Genomic DNA, 15,413 nt, shown 5'->3' on the forward strand with positions numbered 1-15,413 from the left:
TGAACTGTGAACTCACAACTTGAGCCAAAATCAAGAGTTGGATGCTTAACTGACTTAGCCACCAAGGTGCTCCCAAAATATCTTTTTTTAAATGGGGGAAATGTGTTTGTATGAACAAAATGTATCTCTTCAAGAATTAGGGGTATAAAGCTTGTTTTCTTTTTTTTTTTTTAAGTATTTTTTTAAAATTTTGTAATGTATGTTTATTTTTGAGAGAGAGACAGAGAGAGACAGAGAGAGACAGAGAGAGACAGAGAGAGAGAGAGAGAGAGAGAGAGAGAGAACGTGAGCAGGGGAGGGGCAGACCGAGAAGAAGACATAGAATTTGGAGCAGGTTCCAGGCTGTGAGCTGTCAGCACAGAGCCCGATGCAGGGCTCAAACTCACAGACTGCGAGATCATGACCTGAGCCGAAGTCGGAGGCTTAACTGACTGAGCCACCCAGGTGCCCCTAAAGCGTGTTTTCTTAAGACATTATTACCACCACTAAAAAATTAGTTAAATACTAAAATGGTCACAGAAGCATTGTTGATGCCTGAAGCTTATACCATGTTATGAATCTTAATAAATATTGATTAATCTAACTTGAGATGTTTTCTTTCATTCAGTCAGGTCAATTCAGTGAAGATATGATACCCACAGTGGGCTTCAACATGAGGAAGGTAACTAAAGGTAACGTCACAATAAAGGTATGTTATCTTGCCATACTTGACTTAAATTGTTAGCATACATAGCTAGAAATCTTTGTTTCTTTGTTTTTTACATGCTTATTTGTATTTCTTAACTCATGAATGGGTAAGTTTCAAAAGAATGTAAATCAACTGTTTTGTTTTGTTTTTTTCTTTTTCTAATAGATCAAAATGTGTAAGTTGAAATGGTTAAGTGCCATAAAAAAAAATTAAACATGGTTTGGAAGAATAATGTTTAGGGTCTAAATGTTTCTAGGAAATAAAAACCCCATCTTTGAGATCCCTAGTTTGGGATGTAAATAAAAATAAAAATCCCATGTTTGGGATGTAGTGTTACATTATTTCATGGGTAGTATTTTATATTGAAAGATAATTTATTATTTATAATATTGGTAATTTAGTATTATATTTGTGGTATATATGTGGTAACCTAGTTTTCTCTTTCTTTGTTACTAAGCCCTAAAATTAAAACTATAAAATTGGAAAGTTTATAAAACTATAAACATAATTTTTTTACAAAATGTTTATTTATTTTGAGAGAGAGAGAGAGAGCGTGAGGGTGCATGAGCAGGGGGAGGGGCCGAGAGAGAGAGGGAGAATCCTGAGCAGGCTTTGTGCTGTCAGCATGGAGTCTGATGTGGGGCTCAATCCCACGAACTGTAACATCATGACCTGAGCTGGAATCAATGGTCGGACACTTAACTGACGGAGCCACCCAGGCACCCTTGAACATAAAGTTTAGAATGGCCCCAAGAACTTCTAGATTAAGAGCTTGTTTTATTAGCTCAAGCTTTTCAGGAGTAGTTTGGCTCTAACATTGTGGAAGTAAGCACACCTGCCTAATCTTTCTCCGCCTCTTGTAATTTTTTCCTTCCGTGTATTACTTGAAATATCTTTCTTAAGAATTGTCTTTCTTGGTTTAAAGATTTGGGACATAGGAGGACAACCCCGATTCCGGAGCATGTGGGAACGGTACTGCAGAGGAGTCAATGCCATTGTGTAAGCACTTTTTACAAACGTCAATTTAGGTTTCCAGGAAGAAAAGTTGTTTTTAATACTTCAAAGGCTCAATTTTTATTTCACACAATAACTTCCTCAGATATTTTCTTAGTGTAATTCCATTAATATGAAACTTGAAAAAATGAATCGTAAATGAGAGTTTTATTTATGTCTTTTGTTTATGCAGTTAAGAGCTAAGGGATATAAATGTTTTACTGCCATGTTTTAGCACCTAAGAATAGTCTATTTAAAAGTATTTTTGGGTACTGAGCTTCTCTTTATGTAGGCCTTTATTTTGATTAACAGTTTCAATAGTGTAAATCTTAAAATTAAAAACCTTTATTCCTAATTGTGATCATCAGAGAATTTGGAGAAGACATATTGAAACTGCTTTTTTTTTTTTTTAAGTTACATGATAGATGCTGCAGATCGTGAAAAGATAGAAGCCTCTCGAAATGAGCTACATAATCTTCTAGATAAACCACAGTTACAAGGAATTCCGGTAAGTATGGAGTTTTTGGTATATTATATGATTATAATATATTATTAGAAGTATAATTCTTTGATTATGTTATGTTCAAAACCAGTAAAATGTCTTCTGTCTTAAAGTCTTGAAAGGCTTATACTTATTGAATATGAGTCATATACTGGGCACTGTGCTATTTATTTATTTCTTAAACTATATGCAGTAGGAGCAGTGCTCAGTCCTGGGGATACAGTAATGAACAGAAGTGAATAGAATCATGCTCTCTGCCATCATGGGGCTTGTGGTTTAGTAGGAAAGGTGGATGCGATGAAATCATTTGAATAGTACAGCTCTGATAAGTGCTGCAAAGGAAAGGTACAAGGGGCCATGAAAGTTGTAAGTTAGAGGAGAGATTTGATCTAGTTTGAGGGAAGAAAGAAGGATTCCCCGAGGAAGTGATGCTTGAGCTGAATTGTGAGGGATATGGAGGCATGTGAGGGTTGGTTGGGACGATTGGAGGAGAAGGGAGTTGTAGACAAAGAGAGCGCTTTTGGAAGGAGGAAGCAAGGCACTGAGAGGAGGCCAGTCTCTCTAGAACACATAGCAAAGTGAGAGGGTGGTGAGCTATGAGGCATCTAGGACACTAGAGGAGGCTGGGCTAGGCTGGGCTGGACTGGACTGTGTGGGAGGCTGATGTAACATTTGAAATGATCAGATTTATTATTTAAGTCACTTTTATTTCAGTTTGAGAGTAGATTCAAGGGTCAAGAAGGACTATAAGGAGGACAGTTTTAGGAAGCTGTTGAAGTTGTACTGCAAATTATAGTACCATGAATTAGGGTGGTAGTAGACAAGATGGTGAGAAGGAAACAGGTATTAGGGATATTTAGGAACACTGTCCTCAGACTTGATAATGGGTTAAAAGAGGAAATGTAAAGAATAATTTCCTAGTTTTCTGGTTCGTGCATTTGTGCGGAGGGTGGTGCCTTTTGCTGAGCCAAGAATGCTGGAAAAGGACCAGGATTTAGCCTCATGACAATGAATGTCAAGTACTTGAGGTGTATTATCTCTGTGAATTCTCAGAACATAATGAGGTTCATGGTTATCCCTGCTTCATAAAAGTTGTTACTTATTCAAGGTTACATGGCAACATTTGTATGTTGTGCAGCCAGGTTTTGAATCCATGTCTATCTGACTTCAAAGCCAATTCTGTATCTCCTGTTTGAAAACCTGGTTCTATATACCGTAAGGAAACATCAGCCTTAAAGTCATCACGAGTCTTCTTAGTTGCAAGCAAAAGAAAGCTGACTTAAGCAGAAAGGAATTCATTGAAAGGACATTGGGTAGCTCTGAGAAGGCAGCACATAAGCAGGCTCAGGAAATGGGCTGGAACAAGGAAGCTCAGCAGCTGCCAGATACCCAGACCCACACCACAGAGTAAATCTGGTGACCACATGCAGGTTCTAAACACTGGATGTAATTTTTCTGGTTGGAAAGTCATCTAGGTGATTCTCTTTCCCTGTCAGAATGGGTTCTCCCTCCTGCTTTCTTGTGTAATTGGCTCTGCCTGGAAGGTTTTGGTCAATTTTAGATCTAGCAGAAAGGAAAGCTGGGGAAAAATGATCCACAGAAGCAAGAATCTCTGTTGGGAGGCAGATTCATACGGTAGGAGGAGGTTTCTTAAATGTAGTAAGAGGTCTAAAATGCTAGGCAACCTCCAAACTGACCACTGATAACAAATGACCGTGATGTTATTTTTAGAAACTCAGGCAGGTCCAGCTTGAGAACCTGGTGTGACTTAAATAAGAGTATAGAGAGGCATGGGAGTTGGGAAAGGGGAGACAGGCTGACCAAAGGTATTGAGGTTTGGCTCTTGGCACTCTGACTCCCTGTAGTGCATTCTCTTGTGAGCTCCTGGTGTCCCTGGCTTTCTGTCCTTTGTGCAGAGTCACAGTCTGGGGCCTAGGAGTACGATTGGTCAAAGTGTATGGAGTCAGCTGAGAGTATGCTGTATTAAGTGAAAGGAATAGGTATGACAAGGTAGACCTGGCATGTACTTTGTTGAGATACAGGTTTTTAGAAAACACTGACTTTAGAGTTTGGATATCATCAGGTATGTTACAGGTACTCATATTCTCGCTCTCTCTAAGGCAGAAAGGACATAGCTGAGAAAGATAGATTGGTAATTGGGAAGCCTGTTTCTGCTTTCCTTTCTTTTCAAAGTACATCTAGCAACCTGATGACAGCATTTATTGCTAGAGTTTAGAGCTGCTATATTTATCCTGAGCTCCAGACTTAACCATTGTCTTAGAATATTTATACGTGGTATTCTGTAGGATGGATCAGGAATTTTAAAAGCCTATTTATGTGTTTATATGATTAATGGCTAACAAAAAAATGGCTAAAAAATTGTTCCCCCGCTCTTGGTTGTGTTGGTAGACATTTATTTAGAAATAGCAGAATGCATACCGTAGACTCAGATTTTTTTTTTTTTTTTTTTTGAGAAAGCATGAAAGCACAAGTTGGGGAGAGGGAGAGAGAGAATCTTAAACAGGCTTTACACCTAGCTTGTAGGCTGCCTTGGGGCTCAATCTCATGATTGTGAGGTCATAACCTGAGCCAAAATCGAGAGTTGGACACTTAACTGACCGAGCCACTCAGGAGCCCCTAGACTTAGAATATTTTATTTTTTATTTTAGAGAGAGACAGTGTGAGTGGGGGAGAGGGGTAGGGGGAGAGAGAAAATCTCAAGCAGGTTCCATGCTCAGCATGGAGCCCACTGTGGGGCTTGATCCTATGACCCTGGGATCATAACTTGAGCTGAAATCAAGAGCAGGACACTCAACCAACCGAGCTGCCCAAGTGTCCCTAGTCTTAGAATATTTTATTTTATTTTTATTTTTTAAAATATTATTTGTTTTTCAGAGAGTGCAAGTGGGGGAGGAGCAGAGAGAGGGGGACAGAGGATCTGAAGTGAGCTCTGTGCTGACAGGCTGACAGCAGAGAGCCCGATGTGGGGCTTGAACTCAGGAACCATGAGATCATGACCTGAGCTGAAGTTGGATGCTTAACCAACTGAACCATCCGGGTGCCCCTAGACTTAAAATATTTTAAATGTTTATTTCTTATTTTTGAGAGAGTGAGAGTACCAGTTGAAGAGGGGCAGAGAGAGAGAGGGACACCTCACTGGCAGCAAAGAGCCCGATGTGGGGCTCAAACCTCCGAACTGCAAGATCACAACCTGAGCTGAAGTTGGATGCTTAACCAACTGAGCCAGCCAGGTGCCCCAAGACTTAGAATATTTTAAATAGAATTTGGCAGCCACATGTTGGATTAAGGGCATCTGTGTGGGAGAAGTTAAAATGGATGCTAATTTGAATGACAGAGTGAATGAGATAGGCTACCACTTAACACAAATATGCCTTAATAGTATGGCATGTGGTACCATTCCAGTTTTCATGTCCACAGATATGACTATCATATGCTTCTGTGACCTTTTCTTACATAAAAGTTTATTGTTAATATCTTTCCTTTTTAAAGGTACTAGTACTCGGAAACAAGAGAGATCTTCCGAATGCCTTGGACGAAAAACAGCTAATTGAAAAAATGTATGTCTTAAGAAAGAATGATGGTGTTTTTAAAAAAGTTTGGTTCTCACTTACACTTTTTTGCCCACTACTTTGTTTAGCATCATTATATTATTATTTAATTTTTAATTTTTATTTTTAGAGAGCACGTGAGACGGGGGAAGGGGCAGAGAGGATAGAGAGAGAGAATTCTAAGCAGGCTCCACACTCAGCACAGAGCCCGTCATGGGGCTCGATCCCATGACTCTAGAATCATGACCTGAGCTGAGATCAAGAGTGGGGCGCTCAACTGACTGAGCTACCCAGGCGCCCCTTAAGGATTTTATTTTAAAGTAATCTCTACACCCAACATGAGGCTCGAACTCACAACCCCAGGATCAAGAGTCGCATGCTCTTCTGACTGAGCCAGCCAGGCGCCGTTATTTAGTAATGCTTATTGCTATGTTTTTAGGTGAACATGGTAAATTTGGCCCACCAGAGAAGTGAATTTCTAAAATTTCAGTAGTGGTAAAATAATTTCTTCAGTATAAAAAGACCAGGAAAAGGAACAAAGGGTGATAAGTATGATGGTTGTTTTAGGCACTGACTTATTCTCTTAATTCTGCTTCTTATAGGAACCTGTCTGCTATTCAGGATAGAGAAATTTGCTGCTATTCAATTTCTTGCAAAGAAAAGGATAATATAGGTAAGAAATGACTGTTGAAGAAATGGGTATTACTGGAAAGGTGTCTTAATGGTTTCTAGTGTTTATTTTCCCCATTTCTGTTTAATTGACTTCCCTTTTGGAGTACTGTTGTTTTTGCCTCAGGAAAAATAATAGACATTATATATTTTGACAGCAAATACACATCCTGAATGTGCTCTATGCTATTTAAAGAAGTGAAATAGACATGAAGTTAAACATTATGTGATATCAATTTATTGTATTAATTTTGGTCGAGCTAGTATCCAGCTGTGCTTTTTAACAATGATGTTTTTGAAATAAGACTTCACAAAAATTGGTCTATTATTTGGTCTATAGGCACTGAAACAATTGTTCATTTATTGAACCAGTATATTACTGCAATATGTCAGTACTCTATTGGAGATATAAGCCAAAAGTACCCTTTATCTATTAAGTGTCTGTATAAATTTTCTAGAATTGCCATAGCAAATTACCACAACTTGAGCATCCAAACTCAAGGTGTCACAGGGCCCTGAAGGCTGCTGGGGAGTATCCTTCCTTGCCTTTTCTTAGTTTGTGATTGCCTGCAGTCTTTGACTTGGAGATGGCATAACTCCAGCTTCTGTCTCTGGCCTCACACAGCCTTCTCCTCTGTGTGTGTCTCTGTGTGTATTTTCTTTTCTTATAAAGACATATATCATTGGATTAGGGCCTACCTTAATCTAGTATGATCTCATCTTACATCTGCAAAGACTATTTCCAAATAAATTCTAAAGTTCTGGTAGGTGTGAATTTTTAGGGACTCTCTTCAATCTAGTACAGTGTCCTTAAAGAATACGTATATCTGGTTGGACTTTAGTTTCTTAACTAATTTATGAGAGATTATGTAATAAAAGTATATTGGAATGGGTAAAAAGAGTCAAAGGTAAAAAGCAAAGAGGACTGGAAGAGTTTGACAAGATAAATTACTATTCCAACCTGTTAGTTGCTTGCTTGAGTGAAAAGACCTCTAACAATGCAATAAAATATACTCAGTGGTAAAGTATAATCTTCACGAAAAAAGCTACTCACGCTAAGTCACATGGTTCTTGTCTGGACATGACTGGCTCAACCAAAGTATGAAAGGAGAGTTCAATGCATGCATCTTGAAGCGGCTGGGTAGGAGCCTAGGGATTTTTGTGGCACCTTCACTTTTCTGAGTTTTGGTGGTCACTGATGAAAAAGATCACTGTGTGGGTCAGTACAGAAAAATGAGGCTATCCATCATTGCTGCATAGTAGGCTACGGACAGCGTGTGCTTTGGAGTCACGCAGCCTCAGGCCAGAACACTTGGTCCTAAGTTACTTTCTGACAGGCCTTGGACAAAGCTCTTAACCTCCCTGATCTCCAGTTTTCACTCATCTATAAAATGGTGATAATGGCAGCAATTTCAAAACTCTCTTGTGAGAGGGAATGTGACAATGCATTACAACATTTGACATATGGTGGATGTCACATGGGGGTATTAGTTTTCTATTGCTGCTGTCAATTAGCATCCTCTCATGGTTCTCACTGAGCTAGAAATCAAGGACTAAAATGACAGGTTGTGCTCTTTCTGGAGACTCTAGGAGAGACTCCATTTTCTTGCCTTGTTTTCACCTTTTAGATCCTGCCTGCTTTCTTGGCTCATGGCTCCTTCCTCCATATTCAAAGCCAAAAACATTATCTCTCTCTGACCATTTTACCATAGTCACACCTCCAATTAAAAAAGAAAAAAAAAAAACAACACCGAAAACTTGTATTGGCACTTGTAAATAGTGCCAAAAAAGTGTGTTTAAAAGGTATTCTGAGATTTTTTTTCCTTTAGCCTTGTTCATTTTGTACTGGTTCTTACCATAGTTCACTTTTTTCCCAAGTGATTTCTAGTCTATCAAGTTTTTCCCCATACCTTCTCAAACATGCTCTGATGAGCTCAAATTGTTGATAGTTTTCTGGCTAATTCTGGGCTTTCTTTCTCTTTTATTTTATTTTATCTTATTTTACTTTTTATTTTGAGGGTTTTCTTTTTTTTTTTTTTTTTTTTTTGAGTTTTTTTGAGACCGAGAGACAGCATGTGTACATGAGTGGGAGAGGGGCAGAGAGAGAAGGAGAGAGAGAATCCCAAGCAGGTCTGCGCAGTCAGCACAGAGCCTGACCCTAGGCTGAGTCTCGAGAACCATGCGTTCATGACCTGAGCTGAAATCAAGAATCAGATGCTTAACCTACTAAACCATCTAGGTGCCCCATAAAGATTTTATTTTTATTAGTACTATTTTTAAATGTTTATTTATTTTTGAGAGAGAGAGACAGACAGTGCAAGCAGGGGAGGGGCAGAGAGAGAGGGAAACAAAGAATCCGAAACAGGCTCCAGGCTTTGAGCTGTCAGCACAGAGCACGGATGCAGGGCTTGAACCCACAAACCGTGAGATCATGGCCCCAGCTGAAGTCGGACGCTTTACTGACTAAACCACCCAGGCACCCCAAGATTTTATTTTTAAATAATCTCTGCACCCAACATGGGGCTTGAACTTAACAACCCCAGGATCAAGAGTCCTATACTCCACTGACTGAGCCAGCCAGGCCTCCCTGAGCTTCCTTTAAAGAGCACCTAAAAGCAGTGTGAGCCTAATAAGTTGGTGATGGACACAAACTCTCCTCTATTAAATGGGTAGAATAAGTGATTTGTTATATTGTGAGCATTCAGATAATTTTCAGACTCTTCAAACACTTAGGGTTACATAGTTTATTAAAAAAAAATCCCCCCCCCCGTGTTAGGAGGAATTCTTGTTAAATTTTAGGTTGTGACGCCATGAGAGTATTTACTTATACAACAGTGTTCTCATCAAAGGATTTTTTTTCCCCAGGAGATGTTTGACAACGTCCAGAGACACTTGGTTGTCATAATGAGGAGTGTGATGCTGGCACATAGTGGGTAGAGACCAGAGATATTCTAAACATGCTACAGTCTCCACGGCTAAGAATCGACCAGCCTAAAATGTCAGCAGTAGTGGCAAGGCTGAAAAACACTGTTCTATACTAACCGTAATTTTTAGGGCATTGTGCTATTCTGTAAATCCATTTTACCACTTTGAATACTCTCTAGTATTTCATAAAATAGGAAAAAGAAGTTATTGAAAGGAGAAAAAAAACCCTTTATTTTATTACCTTAACAAACTAGCCAGATAGTTTCTTGAAAAAATCTTGGGAGCTCATTTAGGAAGGAAATGCTGGAGAGCTGATGAGAAAGAACTTTTGCTATTTGAGGCTGATCTTCCTAGTCTGTCATAGAGCTCCAGAGACACCAGTGTGTGATTGTAGAACTCCTGCTTCACTTTGTATTATCAAGCCCTAGGACATGGATCCACTCTACCTAGATTCAAATAAGCAGTTTGTAAATCAGAATTTGGAGCAAGAAATGCAGCTAATAGCGAATTAGATTAGACTTCTTGGATAATCAAGTCAGAACATCCTCCTTAATTTCAGCTTTTACAACATTTTAGAACCAAATTCATGAATTTACTAAATTGTTCCAAAGGTATCTCAGTGCACATGGATTGTATATTCTCCTTCCAGCTTCCTAATGTGGCATATGAAATACTTGAGTAAGGTATCCTCAGACCACACATAGAACAGATTACTTCTGGGAACATGATCTTTGCAAAGATGACTCATGTTTGTGGCCCTTTTTGTTATGGAAGATGACTTCTTTTTCTGAGTATCTTATTTCTTTTCTGCCTTTTTATCTAGTCTTAAGGATCCATCTGTCTTTAGGATATGACTTCTGTCCAGTGTCCACAAGTTTTAATTTTTTTAAGTGAATATCTTAAATATTTAAAACTAGGCATTTCACTTTCAGTTTTACCTTTCTTTCCGTTCAGTTCTAATGAACATGGCTTTGCTCTTACTGCATACTGCTGTCCCCCTTTGAAAGCGTACAGTCTGGTTCAGCAATCAGGTTAAATCATTGTTTTCACAACTCTGAGCAGATCATGTTTGTTCAGATCTCAGCTCTAGGCTATTCTTTATATGTATGTGGAGTACAGTTTCTGTAACACACATTAGCTGGGAAACTGAATTTGCACTCAGCTCTCAGGCTTGGAGAATCGAATGCTCCTTTTGATAGATGCTCACATAGGGGTGACACATTTTAAAGAACTCAATGACAGTGACTCAGTGTTTGACTTAGCTGCTTTCTCTTGTCACTCGAAGTGCTTTTCTTAGCTAATTTCAGCTACTATAGCTTCACCTGCCACCTCTATTATGGTAGCTTACCAGTCTGCATCCCTTTCTGAGATCCATAGAGCTAAAACTACCTGCTGGACATCTCCATGCCTGTTATCTTCTTACACCTCAAACCTGATGTGCTTTATAGCTTAATTCTTTTTTTTTTTTTTTTTAATGTTCATTTATTTTGAGAGAGCACAAGTGAGGGGACAGGCAGAGAGAGAGGGAGAGACAATCCCAAGCAGGCTCTGTACTGTCAGTGCAGAGCCTGATGTGGGGCTCAATCTCATGAACCATGAGATCACGACCTGAGCCAAAATCAAGAGTCAGACGCTTAACCGACTGAGCCACCTGGACGCCCCTACAGCTAAATTCTTAATCTTTTAATTCTCAAGTCTGTTCTTTCTTTAGCCACTGTGTTTGTCAGCAGCTCCATGACATACACAACTCACTGAAGTCAGAATGTTCTTTCTCACCCACTACATATAGGCAGTCTGTTCTATTCTGTATGTTAGTCAATTCTGCATTTCCTTCTTCTATCCCTATAGCACTTGTTTGCTTCAGGCCTTCCTCCACTTCATATTCCTGCTGTGGTATTTGGCGTCTGTGTTAGCAGCTTTCCAAGTTGTTCTCTGTTGCCATTGTTGAGCATGCTAAAATAAAGTAATATATGTTCTCTGCTTAAAATTCTGCAATAACTTCTAGTTGACTTGAGAATAAAACCCAAACTTAGCAGCACCTTAGAGTGAGATACAAGGATATCTGGCTCCCTCTTGTCTGTGGTTCTTTGTTGAGGACATTTTTGCTCCCAGGGGACATTTGGCAATATCTGGAGACATTATTGGCTGTCACAACTATGAGTGTGGAGGGGGAGTGATAATGGCATCTAGTGGTAGAGGTCATGGATACTGCAAAATGGTCTACCATGCACAAGAAAGGCCCTCTTCCCATCCCAGCATAGAATTACCCAGTCCAAAATGTCTAGAAGGTGAAGTGAGAACCCCTGCTGTAGCCTTAGCAACGAGTGGCAGCCCCTTCCCCCATCCCTGTGCTTCATCCACATCTTATCAAATATAACCCATCCAGATCTCCACAGTGTTCATGTCTTTGTTTATTCTTTTGCTTTTGTTGTTTCCTTTGCCTGGAATTCTGCCGGGCAACCCTCCTCCCAACCCCAAATGATTTCTTCTCTGTTTTCCAGCTTTGACACTAAAAACTCCCTGAGGGCAAAGAGGGTTTCTCCCATATCTTTGCATTCCTGGCACTTCATGTAATAGTACCTTGTCTTAAGGCAGTTAGTAAATTTTTGAGTGAATAAAAAGATGGCACAAGCTGTCCTGAGCACACAGACCTCATGAGTCTCTCATAATTCCTTAGACTGCCCTCTTGACGTTTTGGTAATGGAGAATAGTAGTATAGATGCAGAAAAGCAGAAGAGGGCAGGGCCAGCATGTATTTTGAATTAGCTGCATTTTAAATATTATCTCTCATGTTTAGTAGTTTCTTAACTTTGATATCTTAATGCCTTCAATTTTTTTCCCTCCATCTTTAGATATCACACTTCAGTGGCTTATTCAACATTCAAAGTCTAGAAGAAGCTGAAGCATCTCCTGAAGTCATCCAGTCCTTCCTGGCTATAATCCTAGAATTATTGTCCGTTCCTCTGAAGTACTTCCCAGAATACGGTCCTTCCTAAACCCAAGAAATTGCCTTTTTCAGAGTTTATTTCTCATGTGCACTGCTGAAGATGTGTATCCCTAATCCTTCATAAAGAATCAGCTAGAGTTGTCATGATAAAGTCAGCACACACAAAAAAAGCTTCTTATACATACTTGTCTTAAACAGTGTGTAGAGCTTTTTTTAAAAAAAACAAAAAACAAAAAACAAAAAACAAAAAACCCCAAACACATGTGACCATCTTAAATCAAGACAATTGCATATATATGTTCTGGTCTTTCTGGGCCAGATTTTTATATTGGTTTTCAGTAAATGTCTATGATATTTCGTTATAGAGTCCATTAGCTTAATACTGATACTGACTTGATACAGCATGAAGTTTCTAGTGCCACACACAGTATTTAGAAAACCTTTAGCCTGACTCATGTGGGATAAAAACATAATGTTTACCTGTCTCACAAATGCATGTGAAATGTATAATTACACCTTAGGAATTTAAAAAATGGTCTGCAAAGAGTGAGCGAAGGCACCAGATCAGTGTTGTTAATTGGTTTTTTACACTGGTGAGATCGTATATGAGTTTAAAAAACATTCTGCTTTCTGAGAACTCTTCATCACCAGATAGCAGTTGGGAATATGGGAGGAACTGAGGCATGCTGTTGTGTATCTGTCCAGATCATTACTTCTCTATTTTTTCTTCTTCTTTTTTTTTTTTTTTTTTTCTGGGTTCAACACACTTTTTTAAAGGGTTGGGAATTGAGGATTTTCTCAAAAGCTTTCATGAATTTAGAGCATTCCAGCCAATATAATAAAATGTGCTAAGAATGTCAGACTTTGTTCAAACACCTGTTTGTTCTTTCTTTCTCCAGTCATTAAATCAGTGCTGCTGCATGACACTCTAACTCTCGACTTTTTATATCCAGTCATAGACTTTCAGCACAATAGATACTTAGAAATAAAAATTCTTATTTTTCTCTCTTATTGATGTAAGGTTTGGCACTCTTTTGTCTGGTGCCATTAGACATCTCGATTATTGTGACAACTCTAGACCTGCCTGCTCTATCTAATGTAATCATGCGCAACGTCTACAGGTTGTTTAATAATCACCCGGGGAACTGAGGAGCTGATGCTGTGGATTGTTTGCTTCTATGATACGGAGATGTATACAAACTTAAAACGAACATGTTTCGTAGTTTAGTGATGTCCATATACACAAAGGGACATATTACTACTGGTTCACTTGTAAATTGTTATTCACATAAACCACTGTAGTAGATAAAACTCTATGGTACACCTGCTTATGTGTTGCCTCACACTGTGTGTGATTTTGTTTCTTTTGTTAAGCAGCACTCATGTAGACAGTGCATTTCCAGACATGTTGAGCACTCAGAAGTGCAGTCAACAGTGAGTTCTTTTAATGAATACCAGTTTTAATTTATAGACTGCCATGGCCTTAACAATATTCTGTACAAAATACTGCACTGTGTTGCACAGATAGTCCTTGTTTTCCTCCATTCGCATTTTTATGAGTAGAATCTCAGCTTTTAAAATTCTGTTCCTATTCTTTGAAGCATGTTGCATACTTCCCTGATGGGATGGATGGTTCTGTAAATGAAGGGAAATTTAAACTTGCTACTGTAGCTCAACACCATTAATGGTCACTGTGAACCATTACAGAGAATGTGGCAATTTGCTTGTGCCTAAAAGGAGGAATTGGAACTAGAAAGTGTGACTCTGTGGGGATCGCATAGGTTTGTTATTTGACCTATAGCTAAACCTTAAATGTGTTTGTGTGTCTGTTCATTGCTTTCAGCATTTCAAGACATCCAAACTCTACTACCAACATTTTCCTGTGCATTAACTTCTGCATGTGAAAACTTAACAGTTACTGAACTTTGTAAATACGTGAATTTTTTAATTTAGGTGATGCATTTTTTTGTCTGTTTACTGCTCTTCTCAGCTTTATTCAATAAACTTGCATTTTGAGGGTTGTATTGACCATTTTAACTGAAAATGTGCATCCTGATGGAAGGTGCTGACGTTTTTGGAAGGGGACAGAAAGAAAGTTATCGTGAGCAGGGTCCACAGACAATGTGCTGGAAAGAAATCAGCTCATTTCTCAAAGAACTGGGTCTGTGGGCTAGTTAACATAGAAATAAACTTTTACAATATCCACAGAATTGATACTAGGATTTGGCGGGGGGAGGCAGGGTGGAGGAGATGCTGTTAGCTGTAAACTGTCATGATACACCAAATTTAAGACTTTCACAAGTGGCAAGAGCTAGTTAAGCATTTTATGATCTATTCTTTTTAAAAATCATAATGAAACTTTATTAATAAATTGAAGTTGCAAGGCATGCCTACTTACTGACTAGAGTTCCAGAATGAAAAAATTTTAAATATCAAACGTTATGGTTTTCCCACAAAGGCACATGTTTAAAGTAAAGCCATTTGGTCTCCTTTCCTGTGTGTTATCTTTTGCACTATAAAAGTGAACATTTATCTCCTCAAAGCTACTGCAAAGATGGGATTTTTTATGTAGTTTTACTCAAGAAAAGTTCAGCCTGGCTTTTCCTCCTATATCCATACTGTTGTTCTGGATAGTCAAACCATGTTGGCCAATTGGGTGTGATTCAGCATTTCTAGGACAGAAATTTCGAGGATATCCAGATTCAGTTTTTGTAGGGGATTGGTGGAGAGATTGAGTTAGGCTGTTCACCTGCCCTCTTCTCACCACCCTCCTACCAAAGTGATTTTTGAAGGAGTGTGTGTGTCCCTGGGGCCAGTGGGTAGGGGTGCAGGGAGGATATAAGTTTAGCTTCCTGTATCCTTGATTTTCAAGTTGATACCTGCTTTCAAAAATTGAGACTTATAAAAATCTGTCCCTTTGATTCCGTCAAGTAAATTGGATGTATTGGGCTGTGGCTACTTTAGTATTCATTGTTTTGACTGAGGAATTAATTGCCTTGTGTAATTCTATCCATACAAGATCCAGTTACACTGAAATCCTGTTGATTTGGTAATTCCAACCTCTCAGGGTCTGGCAGATTGAAAACTGGAGTGGAAGTCTGAATTTACCATAGTCAGCAT

At 38.9% G+C, this 15,413-nt stretch overlaps 1 protein-coding gene across 1 annotated transcript in view; it reads left to right on the forward strand.

The window, feature by feature from the left end:
• The window catches only part of ARL8B (ADP ribosylation factor like GTPase 8B), a 48,577-nt gene extending 34,262 nt beyond the window's left edge, over positions 1–14,315 (forward strand). The window contains exons 2-7 of the mRNA XM_049640903.1: positions 608–688; positions 1,614–1,687; positions 2,096–2,189; positions 5,694–5,761; positions 6,355–6,425; positions 12,199–14,315. Of these exons, the coding sequence (XP_049496860.1) occupies positions 608–688; positions 1,614–1,687; positions 2,096–2,189; positions 5,694–5,761; positions 6,355–6,425; positions 12,199–12,248 (438 nt within the window). The 3' untranslated portion in view covers positions 12,249–14,315. The remainder of the gene's footprint in view (positions 1–607; positions 689–1,613; positions 1,688–2,095; positions 2,190–5,693; positions 5,762–6,354; positions 6,426–12,198) is intronic.
• Positions 14,316–15,413: the final 1,098 nt, after the last annotated feature.

This window comes from Panthera uncia, chromosome A2, assembly GCF_023721935.1.
Source record: "Panthera uncia isolate 11264 chromosome A2, Puncia_PCG_1.0, whole genome shotgun sequence".
NCBI lineage: Eukaryota > Metazoa > Chordata > Mammalia > Carnivora > Felidae > Panthera > Panthera uncia.